This window comes from Paramisgurnus dabryanus, chromosome 7 (assembly GCF_030506205.2).
Source record: "Paramisgurnus dabryanus chromosome 7, PD_genome_1.1, whole genome shotgun sequence".
In the NCBI taxonomy this organism is placed as follows: Eukaryota; Metazoa; Chordata; class Actinopteri; order Cypriniformes; family Cobitidae; genus Paramisgurnus; species Paramisgurnus dabryanus.
The window spans coordinates 5,994,566-6,020,073 of NC_133343.1; the positions used below are offsets into that span (position 1 = coordinate 5,994,566).

The 25,508-nt window shown below is 39.5% G+C and overlaps 1 protein-coding gene across 2 annotated transcripts in view; it reads left to right on the forward strand.

Annotated features, from left to right (window-relative positions):
* The window catches only part of palm3 (paralemmin 3), a 59,018-nt gene that overhangs the window by 22,330 nt on the left and 11,180 nt on the right, over positions 1–25,508 (forward strand). For both annotated transcript variants that reach the window (XM_065293713.1, XM_065293714.2), the window contains exons 2-3: positions 19,255–19,309; positions 20,532–20,612. In XM_065293713.1, the coding sequence (XP_065149785.1) occupies positions 19,255–19,309; positions 20,532–20,612 (136 nt within the window). The remainder of the gene's footprint in view (positions 1–19,254; positions 19,310–20,531; positions 20,613–25,508) is intronic.

A 25,508-nucleotide genomic window follows, 5' to 3' on the forward strand; every position in this document is an offset into this window, starting at 1 on the left:
CCTTTACAGTGCTAATGCAATGCTGCCGCAGTTGAGCAGCAGAAACATGTTTACCACAAGTGTTCATTAACACCCCACAATGTTAAGTTTTCTTTAACACTAAATGTTATTTCAAAGGTGCGATAGCGCTTTCCCTGTTATGAATTCTGTGAAGTTCTGGCTGGGCGTGAGTCGGCATGGAGAATTATACAGACGGTTAAATGTGGAGGTAGTGAAGTGACCGTGTTCCTGTCCAAACAGAGACTCTATTGTGTGAAGTCAGTAAGGTTTAGCACGGGGTGCACCTGACAGAGAGGCTATTGATCAATTTCTAACTGCCCCGTGCAGCAATAACATCCCATGCAAGAAAGGGAAACGCCCAGAGAGGCCGACTCTGTCTGCCGGCCAGAAAACTCTGTGTCTCCCCAGAGATGTTTAATTTTATTATACCAGTCGTTGAACTGAAGGGGAGGCCAGAAGGTAAAATGAAGAAATGTCAGGTAGGACTGCAATGGTAATCACTCTGCAATTTACTAATATTGAGACAAAGAGTCATAGAATTTATATTACAGTAAAACAGACTTTTGATGCAGTTTTACGTACCGCCTGCGTTGTTTCATGACCCGGTTGGGTCCACCGCATTTCAACGAAATCCAGCATTAAACGAACACATACACACAAACTCAGTCGATATCCCGGATAAACAAACTATATCCATTTTTTCCATAATGCTTTTTTTGGGAAGCTGAACAAGCTAAAATTTCCCCAAACAACAACAAACTTCAGGGTTTTCCCGCAGAAAATTTGTTCGTTAAGGTGGTAGGGTTGGGCGGGTGTTGGCAATTAAATGGGTGGGCGTACGCGTCATGATGAAAATTAAAATATTATTTAATTAAAACAATATTTTGAAGAAACTATGACAGAAAATTAACACATACTAGACTATTAATAAAATGTTTTTAACAGATACCTTTAATGAAAATAGCTGTGTGATAAAGTGAAACTAAAGGGTTAAAAACACAAACTGAATCAGATTTGTATAACGTCTGGCGAACGATGATAGACAGCGTAAAGATTGTAAAAACTGTTTTTATCCCACTATTAATTACATTATCTTAAAGGAGTGTAACTACTGTAGCATGTAAATAATGCACATAAATAACGTGAGCAAGAGCGCTGAACAATTATATAGAATCAACAGGCACCTGCCACCTAACTAGCAGGTTGCTCAAACAACAAAAATCACCAGCTAACTTAATTTACATTTGCAAGAACTATAGACTAAAACAATAACAGGCTTAAATAAACCCAAACGGACACACGTTTTATCAACTGGTTATCCTCCATACATTGCCGGACCATTTCGGCCGCATGTGCAAGCTCGCGGAGTGAAGCGCGTCCGCGCTATTCTCCGAGAGGTTTTATCAACTGGCTAGTTATCCTTACAGAGTGACGGACCACGTCTTTCTTTCATTTGGCCGTGTGGCGCGCATCCGCGCTATTCTCCGAGGTGCACTTGACGGCCTTTTGTGCAGCAATTTTTTTTTGGACGACTTAGTTAAGGCGGTAGGGTTTCCCAGCTTAGGCGGGCCGCCCCAACTACAAAGTGCTGCGGGAAACCCTGCACTTCGTTCAGCTCTTGGCTGGTGTGTGCACTATTCTGGTTAAAGTGCCCATATAAGGACTTCCACTGTACTTCCTGCATTGAAATTGCACATAAAAATAAAGCAAGATTGTTACGTATGAGTCTTTCAGGTTCTATTTTTTTTCAAAACTTGGAAATCAAGTTAAGTGCATTGATTCGGCACAGAAATACGCTGTCAAATGTCCAACTGCTTTTTTGACACTTTGCCTATGTTTAGCATGATGAATCCAACTCTTTAACAGGGTTTATAAGTCAGAATGCATAAAATAGCTAAAAAAAAAAATTTTAACCAAAAAGTTACATATTGCAGCTTGAAATCAATAATACCAATATGAATATCAGGGGAAATAATTAACAATTATAATAATGTCCTAACTGTAGGACAAAGTTGGGACCGTACGCATCACCTGTAGACAAGATCGGATTGTCTCCATTGTTTGTTTTCTCTGAGCTGTTTTGTAAGATCACTTGCCTTGTACCATTATGATATCAGCCTTTACAATCTGCCTCAGGGGTGTCTTGCAAAACTTGTAAAAAAGAAACACACATTTCTCACACATCGCACCACAACCCGCTGGTTTCATCGGAATGCAGTGTTTTCGTTCGCTGCCGTTTGCAGTGTCACTCATCGAGACCTCAGTGCACTGTTACAACCGTGGTACTAAACGTTTCAAATTCCTCTCATAACCCCCCCAGCGTTCATACACGCATTCATTCATGTACAATTACAAGCACACCCATACGCAGAAAAGCAGCAGTTTTCTGCAGCACTAAATTCCACAAACTTGATTTAGGTCTCTGGCCTAGAGAGGATTGAAACAGGGCAGGACTGTGGGAAACAACCGCAGTGAATCAATACTCTCATAGAGGAGAGTATTAAAAAACAGCCACCACCAGCACTTACTGTAGATATATTTTAACCAGGGGTCCGTGATAAAGGAAACTTTCCCAGTTCAGAGAGTTTATTTAAAGTAGGAATGCACCGATACAACATTTCTTTGCCAATAACGATATTCGATTACTTAGAAAGACATCTACGGATACTGATAGGTAGCGATAGTTTTGCTTTTACTTTATGTTTCAAATTATTATGTTCTGAGCAGTTGCTAGCCTGGGAAAACCCAGACAACTTCCGGCAAATTTAAATTTGCTCAGCAACTAGTCTGGCAAAGAGGCCATTTAAGCCCATTTCTAATGCTGAGAAATCGCGGCACCAAAAAGAAACGTTGGGGCGGGCTTTACACGATGACGACAGCGCAGCAGCAACGGTAAAGCAGATTTTGTACATTACACAGATGGAAGTCGCTGTGAAACATCACTCGTTCGAAACAGCAATCGCGTCTGTTTTAAGCGATTTAAACTTTTCCTTTTTAGTTAAAACCTGAGCAAAGAACAACACTCGAAGCCTTCATATCTAAAAAAGATGTTATTGCCGTCTTACCGACTGGATTCGGCAAAAGTCTGATATACCCGTAACTTTGGTGGCTAAACGAATGGGTCTAGCGAGAGCGGCGAGCCCCCTCTGGTAGTGGTGCATACGTCATCCCCTTCATCGCTCTGATTGGTTTTAGGTCTATTCAATTGCGCCCAGAGGCATTTGAGCGAGGTCCGTTGGTGACGCCCCTTTGGAAATGATTTGCCTATGAAGCTTGCTAGACCATAACTCAGTTACTACTGAGAATGGTCTGATTTTAACCAGGCTAAGTAGTTGCATGAGGTCTGTTTCTCTGCTCCTTTTGATTGCCAGAATATAATCTGATTTGTTCATCTGCTGTTTTTTAAACAATCAGCGATGTACGATAGTGGGAAAAATTGCTTGTATCTGCCAAATTATTTAAGGAGATAATGTATAGGGCAGTCGGTTGTTATCACAGAAATAAGCCCAGACAGTGTGATCCGGACCCGATGCATTATCCAGCTTATTACACAGCTATTGCCAGATTTACAACTAACCGAGTTGCCAGATTTACAATTAACCTCATAAAATAAAAAAAATCATTAGTCGTCTTTCATAAAGCCATAGCTTTACCATACTGTAACGAACTGTGCTCAGAATTGCAACCATTTTGGTTGCATATGCTACTGAAATTTATTTGACTGACCTCAAAATATATTTGGAATCGTTTGTGTGATTGCAAACGATTGTTGTGATGTGACATGTTTTAAAATGAAATGTGAAAATACAAAAAAAATGGCATTTGTGAAAATAAAAAACTAAAATAATATTAAATGTTTTTTTTATAGGGACACCAGCCTTTTAAAAAAAAAATGTCCGCCAGCATTTTTTGTGATTTTCACAAAAGTTTCACAAAACGGGAAAATGTTCTTCTATAAATATATAAAAAAATATGTGTTATATTAAATGAAAGAACAGACCCTCTGCTTTCAAACAAACAAACAAAATTGGAAAAAAACTTTTCATCCCATCTTCATTTGTTCTCTTTTTATAATCTCTTAAATATGGGTAGGTTTTTTCAAAAATAAAAACATTTGAGCAAAACGCTAAAATAATTGCATTTTGTAAAGGAATTTTGTTAGAGATCAGATTCAGTACGATTATCAAAACATACACAGAGTTTATTCGGCAGTTTCACACCGCAAGCGTGAGCAGTGTGTGAGTGGCGCGCGTTTTTTTCAGCACCCATGTTAACTCTTTCACCGCCATTGACGAGATATCTCGTCAATTAAGAGAAAACGCTTCCCCGCCAATTACGAGATTTTCCGTCTTTCCGCAATACCGCTATTATCCACCAGGTGGCGCACTTCCGCAACTTATACAACCCGGAAGTAGTGCCTCACGTGAAAGAGAAAGAACTCTGTGTATGTTTTAAAGATCGCTCTGCATCTGATCTCTATCAAAAGTCCTTCGCAAAAATTATCTCAGCTTTTTGCTCAAAAGTGGGTGTTTTTGAAGAAACCTACCCATGTTTGAGAGGTGATTACAAGAGAACTAATGAAGGTAGGATGAAACGTTTTTTTTTTAAAACTGCACAGTATGCGCCGCAAATGCAGCGTGTGAAAGCACAATGGCCACGCGCTGCAAATGTGCTGCTCACGCAACGCACATGGACTGCTCACGCTTGCTTCAGTTTTTTATAAAGATAACTCGTCAATGGCGTGGAAAGAGTTAAAAATGGGCCAAGCACAAGTCAAGTGTGTGGCAAATAATTAAGATCAAGTTTGATTATACAAGCTTTTAATCTTCAGGATGTTGAAGTTTGATGCTCCTACAATAAATAAAAGTAACTTTCTAAGCCATGATGACGTAGGATGTTAAAATGCCATGTGAAAGGAAGCGCATTTTCATGGAAGTAAACATGAATTATTTCACAAAAGACATAATTATACATCATTGTTAAAAGCATCTGCTCTACACTCTTAACCCCGCATGTCTCCTATTGTGAGTTTTCTCACATTTGTTTGTGAGTGAAAATCTCAACAGCCAGAAAACATTTAACAGCACTCCAATTCTGCCCTATTGTTTAAATACTGAAAAAGTCAGTAGGTCTGTCTGTTGTAACGTTCCTTTCATTTGCATAATCGTAGGGCATTCATACACACACACACACACACACCACACTGGCACTATTGTATATAATCTCTGCCTTCTTTAGGCGGCCAGAAGGGGATTGTATTGAAAGAAATTGTAGTACGCTTGACAACCATGATCGTCTTTTCAAAGCCTCCACAAAGAGATTTCCTTTTGCTGATGTAAAGACAAGCACAGTTATTCAGATCTATGCTATATAGTATATGCCGCTGTTATTAGGTGTCAGGTCAAATAATTCAGTCTTTGTGTTGAGGGAGGGTAAACGGATGTCATGCAGGAATGACTTTTAACAACAGTTACATACTGATGTCATGTTGATGCAAAGCCTGTCAAATTTGTCAAGTCTTTGGTAGTATAGCACGAGGACAGATAAACAAATCTTGTCTTTTCTGATTCCTGCCAAATGCATTTCATTGTTAGCTGCATATTTTGCATTTTGAGTTGTTTTGTAGAACTCAGTACCTTTGCTTTTAATAGTGAGTTGCCCACCTGGAAAGCATTTTTTTAAGGATCATAGGTATGCTCATGATGTTAAGGCTATTGTGTTAGGCAGCAATCCCAGACTGCATTGCAATGAGCTCAGTAAAAATATAATCGCAGATGGCAGACAGAATCTTTTCTAAAAGTGAAGGCTTATCCACGCCTTCTTAAAACGCTTCATTCAAACTCACCCCCACATATCTACGTTACTGTGTTGGAAGATTTGCACGACATCGTCCAAATGTTTACTCAAAAAAAGAAAGCTTTACTTTTATTTTCGCTGTAGTATTGTTGTTGGCACCACCATGTTGTGGAGAGGCTGTGTTTTGGTAAGGGGCGAAACATTTCCGTCAGACGCTTAAGGTATTCGACCAATCACAACTAGGCATGTTCATATAAGTTAATTTTCCTGACCGACAACGGCAGCTTATTAACCGAACATTAAGCGTTAACTTACAAGATTTTAATCTTAAGTAAAATACAGTTGACGTTTGTCTGTGACTTGGTAAAACAAAATCATAAAATGACAAATCATTTTATTTCATTTGAACGTGCAACAGCAGCAACAGATCAACAACTGAACCACAATTCATACATTATCAGATATTCACCCAACACCTTATCAAAGAGCACGCGATCAGTCCAGATGATTTATATCTAAAAAGGGCAGATTGTCTTTTTTTCATCTACCACAGTGGCCATTTCTAAAGCAAGATGCTTTTCAGAAAGTTTTGCTTTTGCGTCGTCTTTCTCCATTTGTGCAAAAAGAGAGATGTTTATTAGGGATGTCCCGATCCGATCACGTGATCGGAAATCGGCCCCGATCACGTGGTTTCAGACTCGATCGGAATCGGACGTTACCTCCCGATCAGGACTCGGATACATATGCAGGGTTTAAAATCCATTAAGTTCTCGCGCTGCTCCGCGCCAGTGTACGCGCTGCGCTGGTGCGTGTGAACTGAAGAGAATAGGCTTGTTCGACTTCATCCGGCTGCCGGTTCTTGTGGTGCTGCATGACGTCAAAGTTCCGCGAGAACGATTTAAAAGCAAACTCCTCCGTATGATTTCGCGGATCACTCTCGCGGTAGTTTGACGTCACCCGGCTGTCGATTGTTGCGGCGCCGCATGAAGTCGAACAAGCCTATTGATGTGCTTTCATTCATAGGCTTCACACTCGTGCGTGCAAGGAACCCACGACAAAACCGCGTTTTTACCGCTCATTTAAACGACGCGTTGATCGTTATTGTCAACATGTGCTCAGACGCAGTTCCGCGTCTCACTCAGAACCTCAAGAACGCGGATTCGCGCAGGATCATTTGACATTACTGTAGAGATGAGAGAGAGAGAGAGAGAGAGAGAGAGAGAGAGAGAGAGAGAGAGAGAGAGAGAGAAGAGAGGTAAGAATGGTGCCTATGTCGAAAAAACTTAATAGAAGTCTAGAAACAAAGTATTAAAGTATGTATAGCCATGTCACTCATCTCATTACAAAATGTTAACTAGATAACTGGATACAACTGATTGTATAGTTTAATAAAATAATGTATTTTGATTATACAAATGAATCACGACCTAACTATAGGTATTTTATAACTAACTGCTGACCAGCTTAGGGAATCTATGGCTAATTTATAAGACATATTGCTGAATCAGTATGTTGTTTTTCTTGTTAATTGAGTCTTTTTGGGTAGTCTATCTTATGCCTAGAATGAGTCAAGGAGGTTAAGTCTTATAACTTCATTCAAAGTTTGATCAATTGTGCATAATGACATGTGCACCAAATGCATATAGGGTGTCAGACTCATAGATTTGCATTATTTAAAGTTCAGGTTTTAAAGTTTGGGTCAACATGTGGCACAGCTTTAAAACTGAAACTTATAAAATCCTATCAGAGATACAAAATGTCACTGAAACACACCCAGTGGCTTTGCTGTCATCAGGATTAAACATGTTACCCCTCGAACCCTCCCTCCAAACAGAGCCTCCCCACAAAACAAACCCCAATTTAACCCCTGAACATATATAGTATATATTCATTATTTTTTAATCTGTAGTTATGCGCTGGCACAGAGTTAGACTCTTTTGACTCTACACAGAAACAGCAATGTGTGCGGCATGACATAAGGAACATCCTGGACTGGTTCTGTTTTTTCGCTCTTCTTTATTCTTTTTTTTTATGTATTATAGAAGTATCGGATCGGGACTCGGTATCGGCAGATACTCAAAATCAAATGACTTGGACTCGGACTCGAGGGCAAAAAAACCTGATCGGGACATCCCTAATGTTTATGGTCAGAGGCCATCAGCGAACGTCTGTCCGGATGTGTGCGAGACGGAGACGGACCGCGTCATCGTGCACGCACACGCGAGCGTCTTCGTTCAGCTTACAAACCATACTCAAACACACACACAAATGAAACCCAGACCTTCAGGGCAGCAATAATTTGTGCCATTTACAGGACATTCACAAATTAAATATAGAAAAGTGGCGAAATGTCTGTCGGCTCATGACGACACGTACCGTGCGTTAACAATTTTTTTTAACTGATAATGATAATCGGTCATAAATTCTTACTTTCGGTTCATGGTTAAACGGTCAATATAAACATCCTTAATTTTCAATTCAATTTTATTTATATAGCGCTTTTCACAAAAGTCAATTGTTTCAAAGCAGCTTTACATAAATAGAAGCAGTGAAAAGCACAGAAAACGACAGATAGCACAACAGAATACATGATAGCATGAGCAGTTAAATTTGCTGCGGCTATGACTCAATATTATAATTGCACGTATTACTAAAGCAACGTATAGAAGAGGAAGCTAGGTAAAGCCCAAAAAGGCTGCCTCCCCGGGGTGAAAAACCCCCTAGGAGAAAAAAAAACCCCGGGCTTTTATCCGAGGAAAAATAAGTCCTAGGAGGGAAAAACCCTTGGGAGAACGGAAATGGAGATTTAGCGGAGATTAAGCGGTTCTGCCGGTGATCGTTGGTCAGGTATCAGCTGGGCATAACGTTGAAGGACAGCCAGTAGATCAGAGGTGTGCCGACTTTCACATCTACCGGGACTGGGTCTGTTTGTCTCGTCCTCGGGTCGAGGACGAGACAGGGAGAGAAAAACAAAATCGTATTAGCGTAGCGGCCGTTCATATGTATTGAAGTGTCACACAGTGATGTGGTTTAACTCAGCTTAGTTCCAGACAGACTAAATATTGCGGCATAATTATGTTATCCACAGTTGAGGATTTAGCAAATTGGGGGCCCAATGCGAGGGTATATATGGTAAATAAGGGTCACCTTCCGATCTTTAAGAGAAAATGAAACCTGACGACCCGTTTGACTAAGGCCTAAAGCCCCACTGTCGTCGTTAATGCAGGTTCAGTGGCAAATGGGTCTATATTGTATACCATTTACAGGACCAGGAGAAAACGCCAAAAACATCGCAACCCGACCATACGTGCTAACCCGTTTGACTAAGGCCGGAAGCCCCACTGTCGTCGTTAATGCAGGTTCAGTGGCAAACGGGTCTGTATGGCATACTATTCATAAGACTTACGATAGCGCCAAAATCGCAACCCGACCATACATACCAACCCGTTTGACTAAGGCTTGAGGCCCCACTGTCGTCGTTAATGCAGGTTCAGTGGCAAACGGGTCTGTTTGGCATACTATTCACAAGACACACGAAAGCGCGAAAAACGCAACCCGACCATACATACCAACCCGTTTGACTAAGGCTGGAGGCCCCACTGTCGTCGTTAATGCAGGTTCAGTGGCAAACGGGTCTGTATGGCATACTATTCATAAGACTTACGATAGCGCCAAAATCGCAACCCGACCATACGTGCCAACCCGTTTGACTAAGGCTGGAGGCCCCACTGTCGTCGTTAATGCAGGTTCAGTGGCAAACGGGTATGTATGGCATACTATTCACAAGACACATGAATGCGCGAAAAACGCAACCCGACCATACATACCAACCCGTTTGACTAAGGCTGGAGGCCCCACTGTCGTCGTTAATGCAGGTTCAGTGGCAAACGGGTCTGTATGGCATACTATTCATAAGACTTACGATAGCGCCTTAATCACAACGCACTAGATAGCTGGCCAATCAGAGCACATCTCACTTTTCAAAACTATGAGCGTTGACGAAAAAATTAAACGGGCCATAGAGGAGCAACAATAATGTACGGCATGTGGAAAATAATATGTTTTTTGAACCATAAACTGTGTAAACACATTGTATTACAGCAAATATACAAAATAATGTTAGTTTTAGCAACATCACATGACCCCTTTAAAAATGCCACTGAAACTTGGGATGCACCGATACTGGTATCGGGTATCGGCCTCGATACCACATTTTCTAAAGTACTCGTACTCGTTGAAAGTCCCCCGATACCAGGGATCGATACCACGGTCTGAGAAATGTCTATGTTTGAGCGGCGTGTAAGGGGTTAATGCCTCTTGTGTTGTCCAAAGAGGCAGAGTTTACAACAAACTGGAAAACTAGTCCCTTGTTTTTTTGTTAAATTATATGACTAAAGCTGTTACCTGTAAATTTAAATCATGTTTTTTATTAAGTACTCGGTATCGGCAAGTACTGAAATGCAAGTACTCGTACTCGTATTCCAGAAAAGTGGTATCGGTGCATCCCTAACTGAAACTCATCTAATCATCTTTGTAACAGACGATTGCAAAATAATGCTGATGGATTGCATCTAGATTTCCTGTGTAAACTAAAGTGTGTAAATTGAATGCCTTATCTACTTAGATATTGTCTTTGTACAGGGCAGCTCGCTAGTTTTTGGAACAGATGGCTCCAATAGCAGGAAAAACTTTCATTGCCAATTTTCTAGTTGCCATAGAAATGATGTGAAAAAGTTGATATTGTTTTTAAGTGTTTAATACCAGTAGGCTTCTGTTAATAAGCTGCCAGTTGGAAATGTCTCATTGAAATTCCCCGCATGCACCAACGTCGGATACGAACATGTGGTTGGGTCAAGACTCGAAACACTCAGCAATCGCATCGGCGCAGCTTCCCGTTGGTGTTTTAAAGGCGGCGTTCAAGGCTAGTTGAACACAGATGCGTTTCCTTTCCCTGCGGAGCGACTGCGCACCCGGCTCCAGGTGCCCTGTTGACAGATTTGTGAGTATTTGTACGACACGCAGAGGCACCTTTACAACGTGCTAGCTGCTTTTCAATGAATTACTACTACTGTAGGTTAAAAAAATACCCCTAAAGTACAAAAGGCATTGCTTATAAATTATTAAACACCCATCTACTTTGAAGAGCCTTGAAGACCTTAGTGTCCTAAAGTGCAGCTTTGTCATCTACAATTACATTTTCACACCCAGCTGTTGCTGAGTGTTTGAACTTTTTAAAGCAATGTTGTTTCTCAGATCATGCACAGTAACCACACTTAGTCGCATGGGACTAAAGTGATGTAAACCACAGGAAGTGCTTCGTCACTACTTGAAAACTGAGAGTATGAGAGCAGAAAGCATGCATGGCGGAGCAGGGAAGCGTGTCACACTGTGTCAGGGGTTTAAAATGAACAGTGCCTTTTACGAGGCTGCTTTCAATTTGAACTGCAGTGTTTCCCATTTATTCATTTATTTGTAGTGGCATGCCGCAAAATCAAAACTGACCGCCACAAATGGATTTTTGCACAGCATGTTTTTCCATTACCTCTCTTACATGACACTTTCTGTACGTCAGTCGCCGCATTCTGAAGTCTAGTTAATACTTGACATGTCCGCGTTGGTGCGCGCAGCAAAAATAATCATGGAGTGATTGGGTGCGCAAGATGTCATGGCTCCACTGCTGAAAATGACCAACTTGATGGCATATTAGTTACCCATTATTCACCCATTGTCCTTGGCAGATGTGCCACCACAAATAAAATGTAAGTCTATCAACACCATGGCGAAATCCCAATCATAGAATCAAACCCATTATCTTGGTGTGTTGCTGTTGAGCTTCAGGAAACATTTTTTAATGGTTTAAAGCTTGATGACATGAAGAATAACAACCAATTACATTATTCATAATTTCTCCTGTATTCCACCCAAAAATTCATACCGGTTGGGAACAATATGTGGGTGAATAAAAAAAACGATTCCCCCATATTCTGATTCCAGTTATTAGTGTTTCGTAAGACACTGGGGTTTATTATTAAAGTATTAAGCTTCTTGGAACATCACACGTTTTGTGCTACAACCATGAATAGTGTCTGTTTATTTTTTAGTTTCTTTTCTCTAAGACATAAAGCTAAAAGAGTGATGGTGAGAGAGGGAATTTCAGGGGAAAGACACAAAGCTAGTGCTGAGTCGCTCTCTCCGCAGTGATTACTTGTGTTTCCTCAGGGTTTAGCTGTGGTTCAAAATGAATGAATGTTACTCGGATGATGGGTCGTTTAGATCTAGTATCGTAAAGCTATGATGACAGAGCCGTTATGTTGTTATATGCTATATTAGCAGCTTTGCTTTATGTTAAAAACTGGAAGTATATTGCTGGCATGTGTGTTTCTGTATGTGTGTGGGCATGGACAGTATCTGAAAGTGATAAAGCTTTTCATCTAAAATCTCATGATCCCCGTCCCCCTGAGTATCCAATTATCTCCTACGGTTATTACCAGGATATGTCGGTCAGGCAGATAAATAATATACATACACAACTGCCTCTGCACACAAATTTAAACCAAAACCAATTCATCCGTCTGCTCAACACTATATAGACGGTTTCAGAAGCAACAACATAAACAACATTCATAGCTACATATTAAAAGGCTGCTTCCAGTGTCCAACTCTCTATCAAAATAATGTTATAATGATCTAACACAACCAGAAAAGGTTCAGTCTTAATTTGTGCACATCCCATAGGCACCTGACTGAGGCATTTTTACATTCAGTTGCTGTGAAATTACTGGAGAAGTTGGCACCACTAATAGCGCCATGACCGCAATCTAGCAGCTAGGGGTGGTCGATATGACCAAAATCTTCTATCACGATAGGATTAATTTTATATCATGATAACGATATGTATCACGGTAGAGTTTTTTATGTTTTAATAAGGTTTAAATCTTTAATACCATAGAAATGTTCATAATTCTCACAAAAAACATATACAAGCATAGAAAGAAGATAAAAACAAACAAAACTCAAGCTCTCTGAAGATACACAGTCAATAAGAATGATAATAAATAATTATGCATGTATGTATAGGCCTATATATATTTTTATTTAAGGTAGAAAAGTGATTTAATCAGGAGCAGTGAGAGATTTTTTTCTCAATGCTGTTTGATTAACACGAGTGACAGACAGGAGCAAAATTAGGTAACTTCCCCTTTAAGACCAAAGTCCGGATCCAATACACTGTTACACATGCGCTTTCTCTTTTAGCTGTTTACTTTCTCTTAAGACCTTACTGGTCGTGTTTATGATGATGCTTGCAAAGACGGGAATTTTGACGCATATGTGTATTTAAGGCCAATAAAGCGGGAAAAATGCTCACGAGCTTAATAAGCAGAGGTCGCGCGACTTGCGCGCTCCTCACAGACAGAAAGAGCAGCGGTTGCGCGACTTGTCCGCTCCTGACACACAGAAAGAACGCACGCATACAGATCTGTTGTCTGTGTTTCAATGGCTTAAAATAACTTGTTTTAAAACTGCAGTGCTTAAATACGTGTACAAACGTTACGTTTTCGCGACCACACGCACAGGAGCGTGACGTGGGCACGTAACCTCGATAGAAACAATAGTCCAAAATCTCTACCGGTTGACAAATTTCTACCGGTTAATTTTGTCTACCGGTTTATCGCCCACCCCTACTAGCAGCCAAAGCGCGGTCTAGTTATTTGTGTAATGTCTATGCTCTGTGCCTTCAGTGCGACTGTGCCATTATGATTTATTGTGCTGCGTTACATAGTTTTTGATAGATGATAGATAGAGCAAAAATGGTAAAAACTGATTATTTCCCACTATTAATTACATTATCTTAAAGGAGTGTAACTACTGTAGCATGTATATAATGCACATAAATAAAATGAGCAAGAGCCCTCAACAATTATATCCAACCAACAGGCACATGAAACCCTAGCAGGTTGCTCAAATAACAAAGTCACCAGCTAACTTGCTTTAAAATGGCAAGAACTGTAGACGAATACAATACAGGCTTAAATAACCCCAAAACAAAAGTCTTAAAAAAAACCTTACAGTTCTCACGGACACGCGTTTTATCAACTGGCTATCCTCCAGACATGACGGACCACGTCTTATCTCATATCAACCGCGTGGTGCGCGTCTGCGCTATTCTCTGAGATGTTTTATCAACTGGCTAGTTACCTCCAGACAGTGACGGTCCGGACCATGTCTTTCTCATTTCAGCCGTGGTGCGTGCCCGCTCGCGGTGTGATTCGCATACGCGCTGTTCTCTGAGATGCACTTGACGGCCTTTTGTGCAGCGAATTTAAAAAAAAAAAAATTTAAACCTAGTTAAGGCGGTAGGGTTTCCAAGCTTAGGCGGGCTGCCTTAACTGAAATATGCTGCGGGAAACCCTGCCCACCTTATCCGATACTAAAATCAGTGCGACATACTTTGCAAAAAGCGTGGGAATTGTCAATGCTGCTTGCAATAAGAAATTGAATTCTGTCGGAGCCGATGGTGTAGTGGGCAGCGCTCCGACATATGGTGCAAACTCTCCAAAAAGTCTCTCCACCCTCTACTTTCCTGTCGTCTCTCAAAAACAACTGTCTATCAATAAAGCAAAAATGGCCCAAAAAAATAATTATAAAAAAATGTAATTCCTCCATCCAGCTGTTGTTAAATTTGCAGCTATAATTAGTTTTTTTCACCGTAGCACCAACTAAGCTTTCTAATGCCATTTTTAATTGATTCTTCTACCTGCGCAGATATTAACAGTGCAACTGAGTTGTAGGTTGCCAGGTTGAGGCCAACAATAGTTTCAAAATTGTATGATGTGTCTATTATGTGAGTACAGGGCTCAACACAAAGGACTGCCCGGTGGCCCGGGGCAAGCGTGAGAGACATTCGGGCAAGTAAAAAAGTATTGTCTCTTGCCTGATTGGGCCAGTGCTTCCCCCCTTAGTCACTGAAATATGTTTTCATCAATGTATATTATTTAAAGGGATAGTTCGGTCAAAAATGATATTAAACCCATGATTTACTCACCCCCAAGCTGTCCGAGTTGCATATGTCCATCGTTTTCAGACAAACACATTTTCGGATATTTTATAAAATGTTTTAGATCTTTCAGTTGATTAAATGTAATGTTACGGGGTCCACTCATAGTCCACGACATTCAAGTCCAAAAAAAGTGCGTCCATCCTTCACAAATTAAATCCAAACGGCTCCAGGATGATAAACAAAGGTCTTCTGAGGGTAATCCGGTGTTGTTGTAGAAATATCCGTATTTAAAACTTTATTAACGAAAATAAATACCTTCGGGTAGCGCCCCCATCTTAGTCGCGTCCGCATTCAGGATGAAAGCTTACGCAGCCTACAGAGGCTACTCTGCTGCTGCTCTGTGCCCCCGCCCTCCGAATTTGTCATACGTCACTAAGAAAAGTGTGTACACTACGCTAATACTCTCTCCTGAATGCGGTCTGTTGTCGGTTTACAGGTAAAGCAGAAAAGTTAGGAGCATTTTTTCGTTGGAACATGTCTGTTGTATATGTATACCTTTATATTTGACTTTTGAATTATTATTTTTAAATATGTGACACTTACATTTTTTTATTGGGCCAGTATAAGAAATTATTTGCGTTGATCCTGGAGTAGGATGTGTTTCATACAAGATCTGGCAACTGGGAAACCTTAAATAATATATTGTTGTGATATTTATATAATGAGGTAGGGCCGTTCAAATTACAGGATTTTTCCGGGAGAAATACCAACAAGAAAGGAGGTGGGAGATTGTTGTAAAATACTGAGACTTTTGACAGGTATGGTTACCGATTGTAGCTTTTAAGTGCGAACTCTCTAATATAATAGTGTAATGCTTTTGATTGGCAGCACAGGGTGGTGTTTTTTTCTCGAAATAAAAGTCATTGCTAGTTAAAAACCATAATTTGGGAACTACTCTTGGAAATACAAAATGTATACTGAACTTTAATGACAGAGAGAGTGAATGCGGGAATAGCCAAAAAAGGACAAATTCACACATATACATATAGAAATTTGATGGATACAATGCAGAATAAACAAGAAATCGGATTAGCGGATTGTTTATCGTCTCCGTCTTCTATTGTCTTTTCTTATTTTTTATGCCCGAAGGATACGCAGAGCTTCACATTTTAATTAGCACCAAACTTTCTGCCGCAAGCTGACGAAAGTGAATCATCAAAGGCTCGTTTTTGTTTATTCGTCTATGCTATTTTAGGCAAAATTCATCTCCAGAACTGGCATCCCCCTCGCGGCCGTTTGGAAGTTACCCATTAGCCTTGGGGAAGAAGATGAGTAAATGTTTTCAGTCTTTCTCCTCGTCATGCACATGAGAGACACCAGAAGGTTCCTTGTCACAATCAAGGCCTCATTTGACATAGCGCGTATATATATGTGCCTTGTTTTTCCCTGCGATGGAAACCCGGGGCTCTCAAAAACCTGTGACAAAACAAGCTCGGCGCTGCTACTTAGAAAGAAATGCGAAGAGCAGGCAAAAATTCACTTTAATCTTCCAGTATTTCCTGGTCCTGCTGTGTTCATTGGCATTAACTCAAACAAAAGTGGGTTTATAGCGTTTAGCTTCTGTACTTCCATGTATTTATTATACACACCCATATTATTTCCCACCCCAAAAACCAGACTCCCTCCTGCAGGGGCCAGGCAGTCCAGGTACGAACATTAGCAAGGATCAAACATCTCCGTTTTATGTGCACGCATGTACGCACACTGATGCGACCCAAAGGGGTTTCGGTTCACGCAAGCTTCTGTTCTCACAGCTGAAAGTGAATTTCGTACATTTTTGTGAGCTGTGTTTTCCTGTTATCGCCTCAGGCTGTGCATGACAGCTGTGAGAATGATGAAATGTCTTCCTGAAAATGAACGGTATTCTCTGGCCACAATGCATCAGCTTGGCAGTTAATGCACAAAACACATAAAACTTTGGTTCTCAGATGAATGTTGTGAATTTGAATTTGACTCATGTCACCGATCCGGTTTCTCTCTCCTCCTGAGCACGGTACATGTGCTCTCTCTGTCTTATCAATGAAATTGGCAAAACACATTAAACCTTGACATTACACTTAAACAAGGTGTAAATAATAATATTTTGAAACTAAAGCCACAAGACATTATACGTATAACCATGAAATGAGTATAATAAAACATTCGCTACCCTTTTACAACTGATATCCAATAATATAGCTCATAAACCTTATATACATCGATAAAATGCACACTAAAAGACATGGTCTGATTATTTTATACTATAAAACCTACTCAAAGGAATTACTGCTTAACTTGTCCCCAGAAGTTCTTTTAACTAGCAGTCCCACTCCTTAACATATAGGCCTACTTTGTGCAATATGTTTAAGGTACGCACTTTTAAGAAAATCTGTGCATTTTTTTCTTTTAATGGTATAGTTCGCTCAAAAATAAACATGTTGTCATTATTTTATCATTTGAACCCCCAGTTTTTTTCTTTGTTTATCAGACATGTTCAGTGCACATTTTCTATGTCTGTTGTTTAGGCAGTTTTGGGATGTTTAGTTTTGAATGATGTGTAAACAGGAACAACAGCGATATCCAAAACAAGAAAGTAGAGGAGAAAATGTCTTCAAGACTCTTAAAATATGTTTGACGCAAGTTGAGTTATTTATTAAATAAGCTTGAAGGGTTTCTGGTTATTATGGTTATTATGGGAGTCGATGGTGACCGAGGTGGTCACAATCTACTTTAGTAGTAAACAGAACCTCAAACAACACTTTAGAAAAAATATTTTCGGTTCTGTTAGGTTTAGGTTCTGAAGAACAACGAAAGCCATTAGGGGTTCAAATGACACAAAGTTGAGTAAATATAATGACAAAGTTAAAATTTTTGGGTGAACTATCCCTTTAAAATCTCAATTTTAAAGGGATAGTGCTGGGCGATAATTCGATAACGATAATTTTACAGATATAAACGTTTTCAATAAAACGATAAGGACAGTCCGATAAGTGATCGATAATGTTTACGCACTGTGCGTAATGGTGTATCCCTAGACCTATGATTTTCGTATAAAATCATAGGTCTAGGGATACACCGATACTGGTATCGGGTTTCGGCCTCGATACCACATTTTGTAAAGTACTCGTTTAAAGTCCCCCGATACCTGGGATCGATATATCACAGTCTGAGAAATGTCTATGTTTGATGGGCGTGTAAGGGGTTAATGCCTCTTGTGTTGTCCAAAGAGGCAGAGTTTACAACAAACTGGAAAACTAGTCCCTTGTTTTTTTGGTAAATTAAATGACTAAATCTGTTACCTGTAAAAAAATCATGTTTTTTTTATTAAGTACTCGGTATCGGCAAGTACTGAAATGCAAGTACTCGTACTCGTGCTCGTATTCCAAAAAAGTGGTATCGGTGCATCCCTAGCAAGAACTATAGACTAATACAATAACAGGCTTAAATAAACCCAAAACATAAGCCCCATTACAGTTCTCACGGACACACGTTTTATCAACTGGCTATCCTCCAGACATGACGGACCACGTCTTTATCTCATTTCGCCTGCGTGGCGCGCGTGCACACTCACGGTGTGAAGCGCGGCCACGCTTTTCTCCGAGATGCAATTGATGGCCTTTTTTTGGACGACATTAGGGATGCTTAACGATTAATCGTGATTAATCGATAGCAGAATAAAAGTTTTTGTTTACATCATATATGTGTGTGTGAACTGTGTATAATAATTATGTATATATAAATATGCACACATGCATGTATAAGTATAAGAAAAAAATATATTTATATATTAGGTATTTATATTTATATATAATATAAATTATAAATAAATATACAAATGTGTATACACATGTAAACATTTCTTAAATATATACATGCATGTTATTATATACAGTTCACACATATATATGATGTAAACAAAAACTTTTATTCTGCTATCGATAAATCACGATTAATTGTTAAGCATCCCTAGACGACATAGTTAAGGCGGTGGTAGGGTTTCCCAGCTAAGGCGGGTCGCCCAAACTGCAAAGTGCTGTGGGAAACCCTGGTCTGACTAGTTGCTAAACTGAACTTTTGAACACATATCTCGTCGAAAATAATATTCTTAGTGGAGTTTACCGGAAGTTAAGTGTTGACCACGAAAGCCGCTTATAGAGATAGATAGATAGATAGATAGATAGATAGATAGATAGATAGATAGATAGATAGATAGATAGATAGATAGATAGATAGATAGATAGATAGATAGATAGATAGATAGATAGATAGATAGATAGATAGATAACACACACACACATAAATAATGCTAACATAAACATTTATTTTGTATGCCATTAATCGCGATTAATCGTTTGACAGCCCATAAACTGAATAATCTAAATATAATAAACTAAACTAAACTGTTGTCTCTTATGTTTTAGGTCCAGGATGGAACATGAAGCAGAGAAATACCAGCAGCGACTCCAAGCCATAGCGGTACGGAAAGCCCAAGCCAATTTCATTCATCATTATATGCTGAACCAGACAAACTTGCTAATAGTGTACATTGGATTACCTCACCATACAAACCACTGCGTCGCATAAGCTCTGCAAACAGTATTATGTTTGAAAACAGACAGACACATCCATCACAGCAGCGCATACATTCTGAACACATCCGATGGTTATACATTGTAATACTACTAAAAAAGTGTGATAATTAAAAGACCGTTAGATATTACATATACATGTCACAAACACAGACGTGGGCATGGAAACGGTTGTTTGTCGTGATCTCAAACCTTCTGTGGCCTCTAAATTATTAAGAGTAGTGGAGTCTGTCCAGGTCAGGTAAAACTACACCAGACAACAGTAAAAACGCATCTTCACCTACTGTCTGACATATTAAGTCATATTCTAGGCTTTTAATGTGTGAACCCTGAGCATGCAGTCATCATTTAAACATTTACAAAGTGACATGGAATAGACAGGATGGTTAAAGAATGATGTGTGTTAAAAAACACCTATCAACTCAACTAGGTTAACTATAAACCCAATATAGTCAGACTATGAGTAATCCACTTCTAGTTGAAATAAACTTGAATATGGTTGTATGTTGATTTTTTCATCATGTAAGCAAAGTCAACAGTGATTACAAGGTGTGTGGTTTTATTTATTTATATATTTCATTGATTTTTAGGCTATGGTTAGACGTCTATTAAAAGAGACAGTGAGCGCTTTTAGTTCAAAAAGATCTGATTCCTGTGAATACAGTCTGAGACAATAATATCTTTAGTTGCAATAGCGGTACAATGTGCTAACAGTCACATTTAGAAAAGCCTTTGGGTAAAATAAACCAGTCAGTCAGAAGCCGTGGGCAGGGCTTCATCAGTGTGATGTCACATTAACAAGAGAATCAAAACGGCATGTCTAAAGAGACTGCTCGGGTTTAATGGGGATTCAAATTGTGGGGTTGTTGTGTCTGCCAACACACATTTATGTCCAAACAGCTTGTAAAAGAGGATTTTTCACAATGTGTGCCCTTTAATTTATTAGTTCAGAGTCAGTTCTTCATTAGAAAAAAGCTGAAAAAAGTGCTTACAATTACAAAGGGCCTTCAAGAATGCGGCATCAGTATTACCATAACGCTGTCAGTACAGGAAGGGACATGTTAGCTTGTACACATCACATTTTAATAAGCTAACATCTCTGCTTTCAGGAGAAACGGCGTCTACAGGAGGAGCAGGAGCGGGCCAGAAGAGAGATGGAGGATGAAAAACTAAGACTTCAACAGCTTAAGGTGTGACCTCTCTCTATACCCATAAACAAACATGCGTGACCTGTAACCTCGTTCTGTAACCAGACACGACATGTCACGCTTGTGCTGAATAAGCTGCGTCATTTGCCGGAGGAATTTCACAAATTTATCTACATGCATAGAAACACACACACACACAAACAGATGTTTGTGTCACTCTATGTGACCCTGTTTGTGAAGTCTCATGATGAGATCAGAGGATCAATGTTGATTAAAGGATCATTATTTTCAATCTTTGACATTGCCTTATTCAGTCAATATTAAAGATATCAAGATTATATTTTAACAGAATGTTCTTAACATTAGTACTTAAAAAAAGAAAAATAGAAAAGCTGTCACTGGGGTGGTGCCCTTTAAAAAAGTACACTTTTGTACCCATTTTTATGACTACGCTTACATGCCATCAAGGTGGATAAAATATTTAATATTTCTCATTCTTTGGCGCAATTGGTGGTTACACCATTTGACATTTTCAGGTCTTAACTTTCTTAAAATGGTGCAAATTAGTGATGCGCGGGTCGGCGTTTTTCCAACCCGCTTTTTTGAAATATTTTGCCCGCCCCAACCCACAGCACTGTATCTATTTTTACAACCCGCACCGCCTCGCACCCGCGACCATTGAAATAGACATACTAGGCATTTGTAATGTAAATAAAAAGAGGCTTTATTTCAGCCTAAAAATGCTTGGAAACAGCCATTAGATTACATCGCCCTGTAAACTGGCAACAACATACGCGAATGAACAATAGAAACCAGCATGGTCATATTAATATATAGATAGGATAATGATAAACATTTTCAACATTTACAAAGCAGCGTTTATATTATCTATTCACAGATTCGCTACCTTAATTTGGCCCGCAGATCGTCTTTCATTTTTATTCTCTGTTTGTTTTGTTGTTGTGGCTGTCAGCGGGAGCTACTTGGCGCTTCCATGACGTGACGCCAAAAGTTTTGGGGATATCAAGTTACGTTGCGCAAGTTACGTTGCGGAAGTTATCAAAGAACCAAATAAAATATGAAAATATTCTTAAATATTTAATATATTCTACAGGGAATTAGACACAACATACATGTTTTTTATTTTGTTTTTAATGACCGCCCCAACCCGCCCACGGGTTACGAGACGACCCGCGCATCACTAGTGCAAATGTATGTAACATAAATACACTATGCACTTAAATAAACCTGTTATTTTAAATTTTTGTAAAAAATATTTTAGAATTTCTCATCTTGCCAAACCATTTTTGTCATTGACCCATGAACCAAAAATCTAACGATCCTGGACAAATCCCAGACTCATTTTCCATGTATTTTCCCTTATGTCTGTGTGAAAAGACCTTAAGTCAGGACATTTGATGGTCACAAATATAGTTACACTTGTAAACATGAACACAGAAGATATGAAGGACACATCACAGTCACCAGAACCTCATGCAGAATGCCAAACATAAATAATAGATTTAATATTCAGTGTACACAAACATACACACCCTTCTTAAGTATAACCTGGGAATGTGGGTAGACTCTCTCTCTCTCTCTCTTTCTCTCTCTCCATTGTTTCCACAATAATTCCAGATTGGCGTTTCCCTCTTCCTATTCCTTTGTGTTTCTACAGTCGGTTCCAAATTCTTATGTGTGTGCGTTTGTATAAATGTGTGCACGTTTACGGATGTTTCTTCAAATACGACTACTTTGGCTTTGTGGAAAATAAAACAGATTTACAGTAAAGGTGGACACATGCATGCACGCACACACAGCCATTTCTTTCATCTTTACAAAAGGTCTCTGGCATTTCCACAACACTTAAGCATGCCTTTTTCTTATACTGCCGTCTCCTTGGTAACAAAGTACATTAACTTTGAATAACTTTGAGAGGGAAAATTGTTAGATGCAAATGAAATGACAGCTGCGAACAGTTATAATTTGTATAAAATAAATATTTAAATGGTTCATAATTATATACATCTTTGTTTGAATTATCATACCCTGCATTCAAAATTGCATGCTGTGACAGCGCTGTGCATACTAAATCAGATTAAGTGCCTACTTACCAATTGTTTAAACAGTATACTCTATTATTTATTATGCATACTCATTTTCACCTACTTTAAAGTAGTAAAGCACAATATGCTTGTTGGGATAAGTTGTCTCAGTGATACATACTGTTATCGTGATGTAATCATTCATGTACATACAATAAAAAGACAGGTTTATTGCGCAATCTTGAGGTAGCTAACATTCTTTCACGACCGCAACATGCGGTTTCAGTTTTCCTAGTAAACTTCCTGTGAGAGATAGGTAAACTGTTTTGCATTTCCTTTTTGAAACATGTGTGCCTCTGAACAATGAGAGATAGCCTTGATTTATGACTGCTTAAGAGATAAAACACTCCTGATGTGTCATGATAGATAGATGCTTATAGAAACTTGTTCATACTCGCTTGTGAGTTTTGCTCTTGAAGGTAACATTAGAGACACTGCAAGAATTTAAGACGAACCTTCTTGTGTTGAACATAGAAAATGACCTTTTAAATAATTAGAGAATTTATTTTGTCGGGAATGTTAAAGTTTAAATTAGAAAATTAGATACAGCAAAAAAATTGAACCAGCCTGTGGTTTAAATTAACCTAAAGAATTTCCATTTCTGAACCAACCGAATTGCATTTTAGGTCGAAACAACCCAGCATAGGTTAATTTAAACTCAGCTGTCAAGTTTGTCCTTGTTTTCCTAACCATGGGTAAAACACAACCCAAAATTGTAAAAGTGCAGAATATAGGTTTATTCATATTAAAGTTATTGTTCACCCAAAAATTAAAACCAAAATGATCAGAAGGCCCACTGACATCCATAGTAGGAAAAAAACAATACAATGAATGTCAATGGGGCTCTGATTGGTTTGTTTACAAACGATCCTCAAAATATCTTACTTTGTGTTCATCATAACAAAGAAATTTATACAGATTTGTTACAAGATGAGAGTAAATGATGACCGAATTTTATTTTTTGGGTGAACTATCCCTTTAAGAGCAATGAGACAAAATGTCATTAAAAAATGAGCAACGACTTTTGAGTGTCCTTCAAATATCGACAAAAGTTTGCACAAATGATATTGAAACTCCAGTCATTTACATACACCGAAATTATAACTCACGCCTGCATAAACGAAACACTGAAGTAGACCGAATGCAAATTCAGCCACTTTCAAATTTAGCACTTAATATTACAATCATTCTTGAACCAACGCTTAACCAGCGCTTAAAAAAACAAGTTTGACCCTAATAGCTTCAGAGGAATTTGTGTAAACATCATTCGAGGTAAAATCCTCCACAGCATCCTGAGCTCAAAACTCCTCCCTTTCCTTAGAGACAGAAAAGTCCTGAATAAATGTCATTCTGGCTTTCTACCAAAATATCAGACCCTACTGTCTAAACACTGCAAACTCACATCAGCTGAAGTTAAAGCAAATCTTGTCATGGCTCATTGATTTTAAAAGCCCTCCATTCAAGTTGAATGATGGTGTGGAAATTGATTAAAAGCAGAGACTGGAGGAGAAGATCACAGCAGAGCTGCAACATCAATGCACAGAAATAACAGCAGGCGCAGCTGCAGTTGGTTTTAATTTTTAAGTCTACAGTGTGCAAAATGTATGTTTGCGAGCATGTCTTATATTCAGTAGTTTTCTGGTTAACACCCTTACTGTGGGTTCACACCAACCGCGTTTGAGGCGTCAAATTTGCGTCTATTGCTTCTAGTTTGCCGCTTAAACATTGAGTTTACTCGCTTCATTCACATGGAAATTTGCGTCATGGGAGGGGCTTCTGCGACTACACTCGCTTTCTGTAATCACGTCACTACTAGAGCAAGCTCCTGATTGGTTAACGTGGCACGTTAATACCAACCTCTGCTATTTTGCTCCGCTTCATAGACAGAGTCTGGCTGGGCATAATTGACAATCGTTTTCCTTCTAGTAGGAGGGGCTTGTCTGAAGTTTAAAATCATTGGTCTAGACGTAAGCCAATCACATAACGTTTGGTTATGATGTGCGTTATGCGCCGGCTCAGACGCGTTGAATTTCTGCTGTAAAATACACATATGATGTGAAAAAAAGCCGTCGAGCGAAATACCGGAGTTAACATGGCTGTGAACGACTTTTGCAGATTATGTAAAGTAAATCAAGTGCCGTTCTCCACAACAAAGCGAATAGCTTTCTGTGCCTCCATGTCCACTATAAACTACAACCGTACATTCGGCGCTGCCGCTTAACGTCTACGTCACAGCTCTCAGCCCGCCCTCTGTTCGTTGATTGGATGGCCGTCTCGAGGCCGGAGGCAATCGGTTAGAATGGGAGGTATCTCAGACTGAGTACAAAAGCGTAATGAAATTTAGCGGAAGTACAAAGTCTGACGTAGTCAGGCTACGTTTTTCTGCCAAAGCTCAATTCGCACCATTCGTGGAATGAGGCGGAATCACGTCTACCGCGCTGCGCTAAACGCCTCATCTGCGCCGGGAGACATCCAGACGCACGTCAACACGTCTTCACATTGGCTTAACATTGAAATCACTTGTGCTTGACGCCTCTACCGCGGCTGGTCTGAACGCAGCATTAAAGGTGAACTGTGTAGATTTTAGTGTCATCTAGTGGTGAGATTGCGAGTTGCAACAAACGGATCAGTCCACCGCTCTCCTCTCCCTTTCCAAACGCATAGAGAAGCTACGGTAGGCACCACAGGACAAACATGTCATCATCTGAGACAACATAGTGGTGAAACGCGCTCTATAGAGCAGTTTGTCCGTTTAGGGCTACTGTAGAAACATGGCGGCGTTGTGTATGTGAATAAAACGGTGCATTCTAAGATAATAAAAAAATACAGTTCA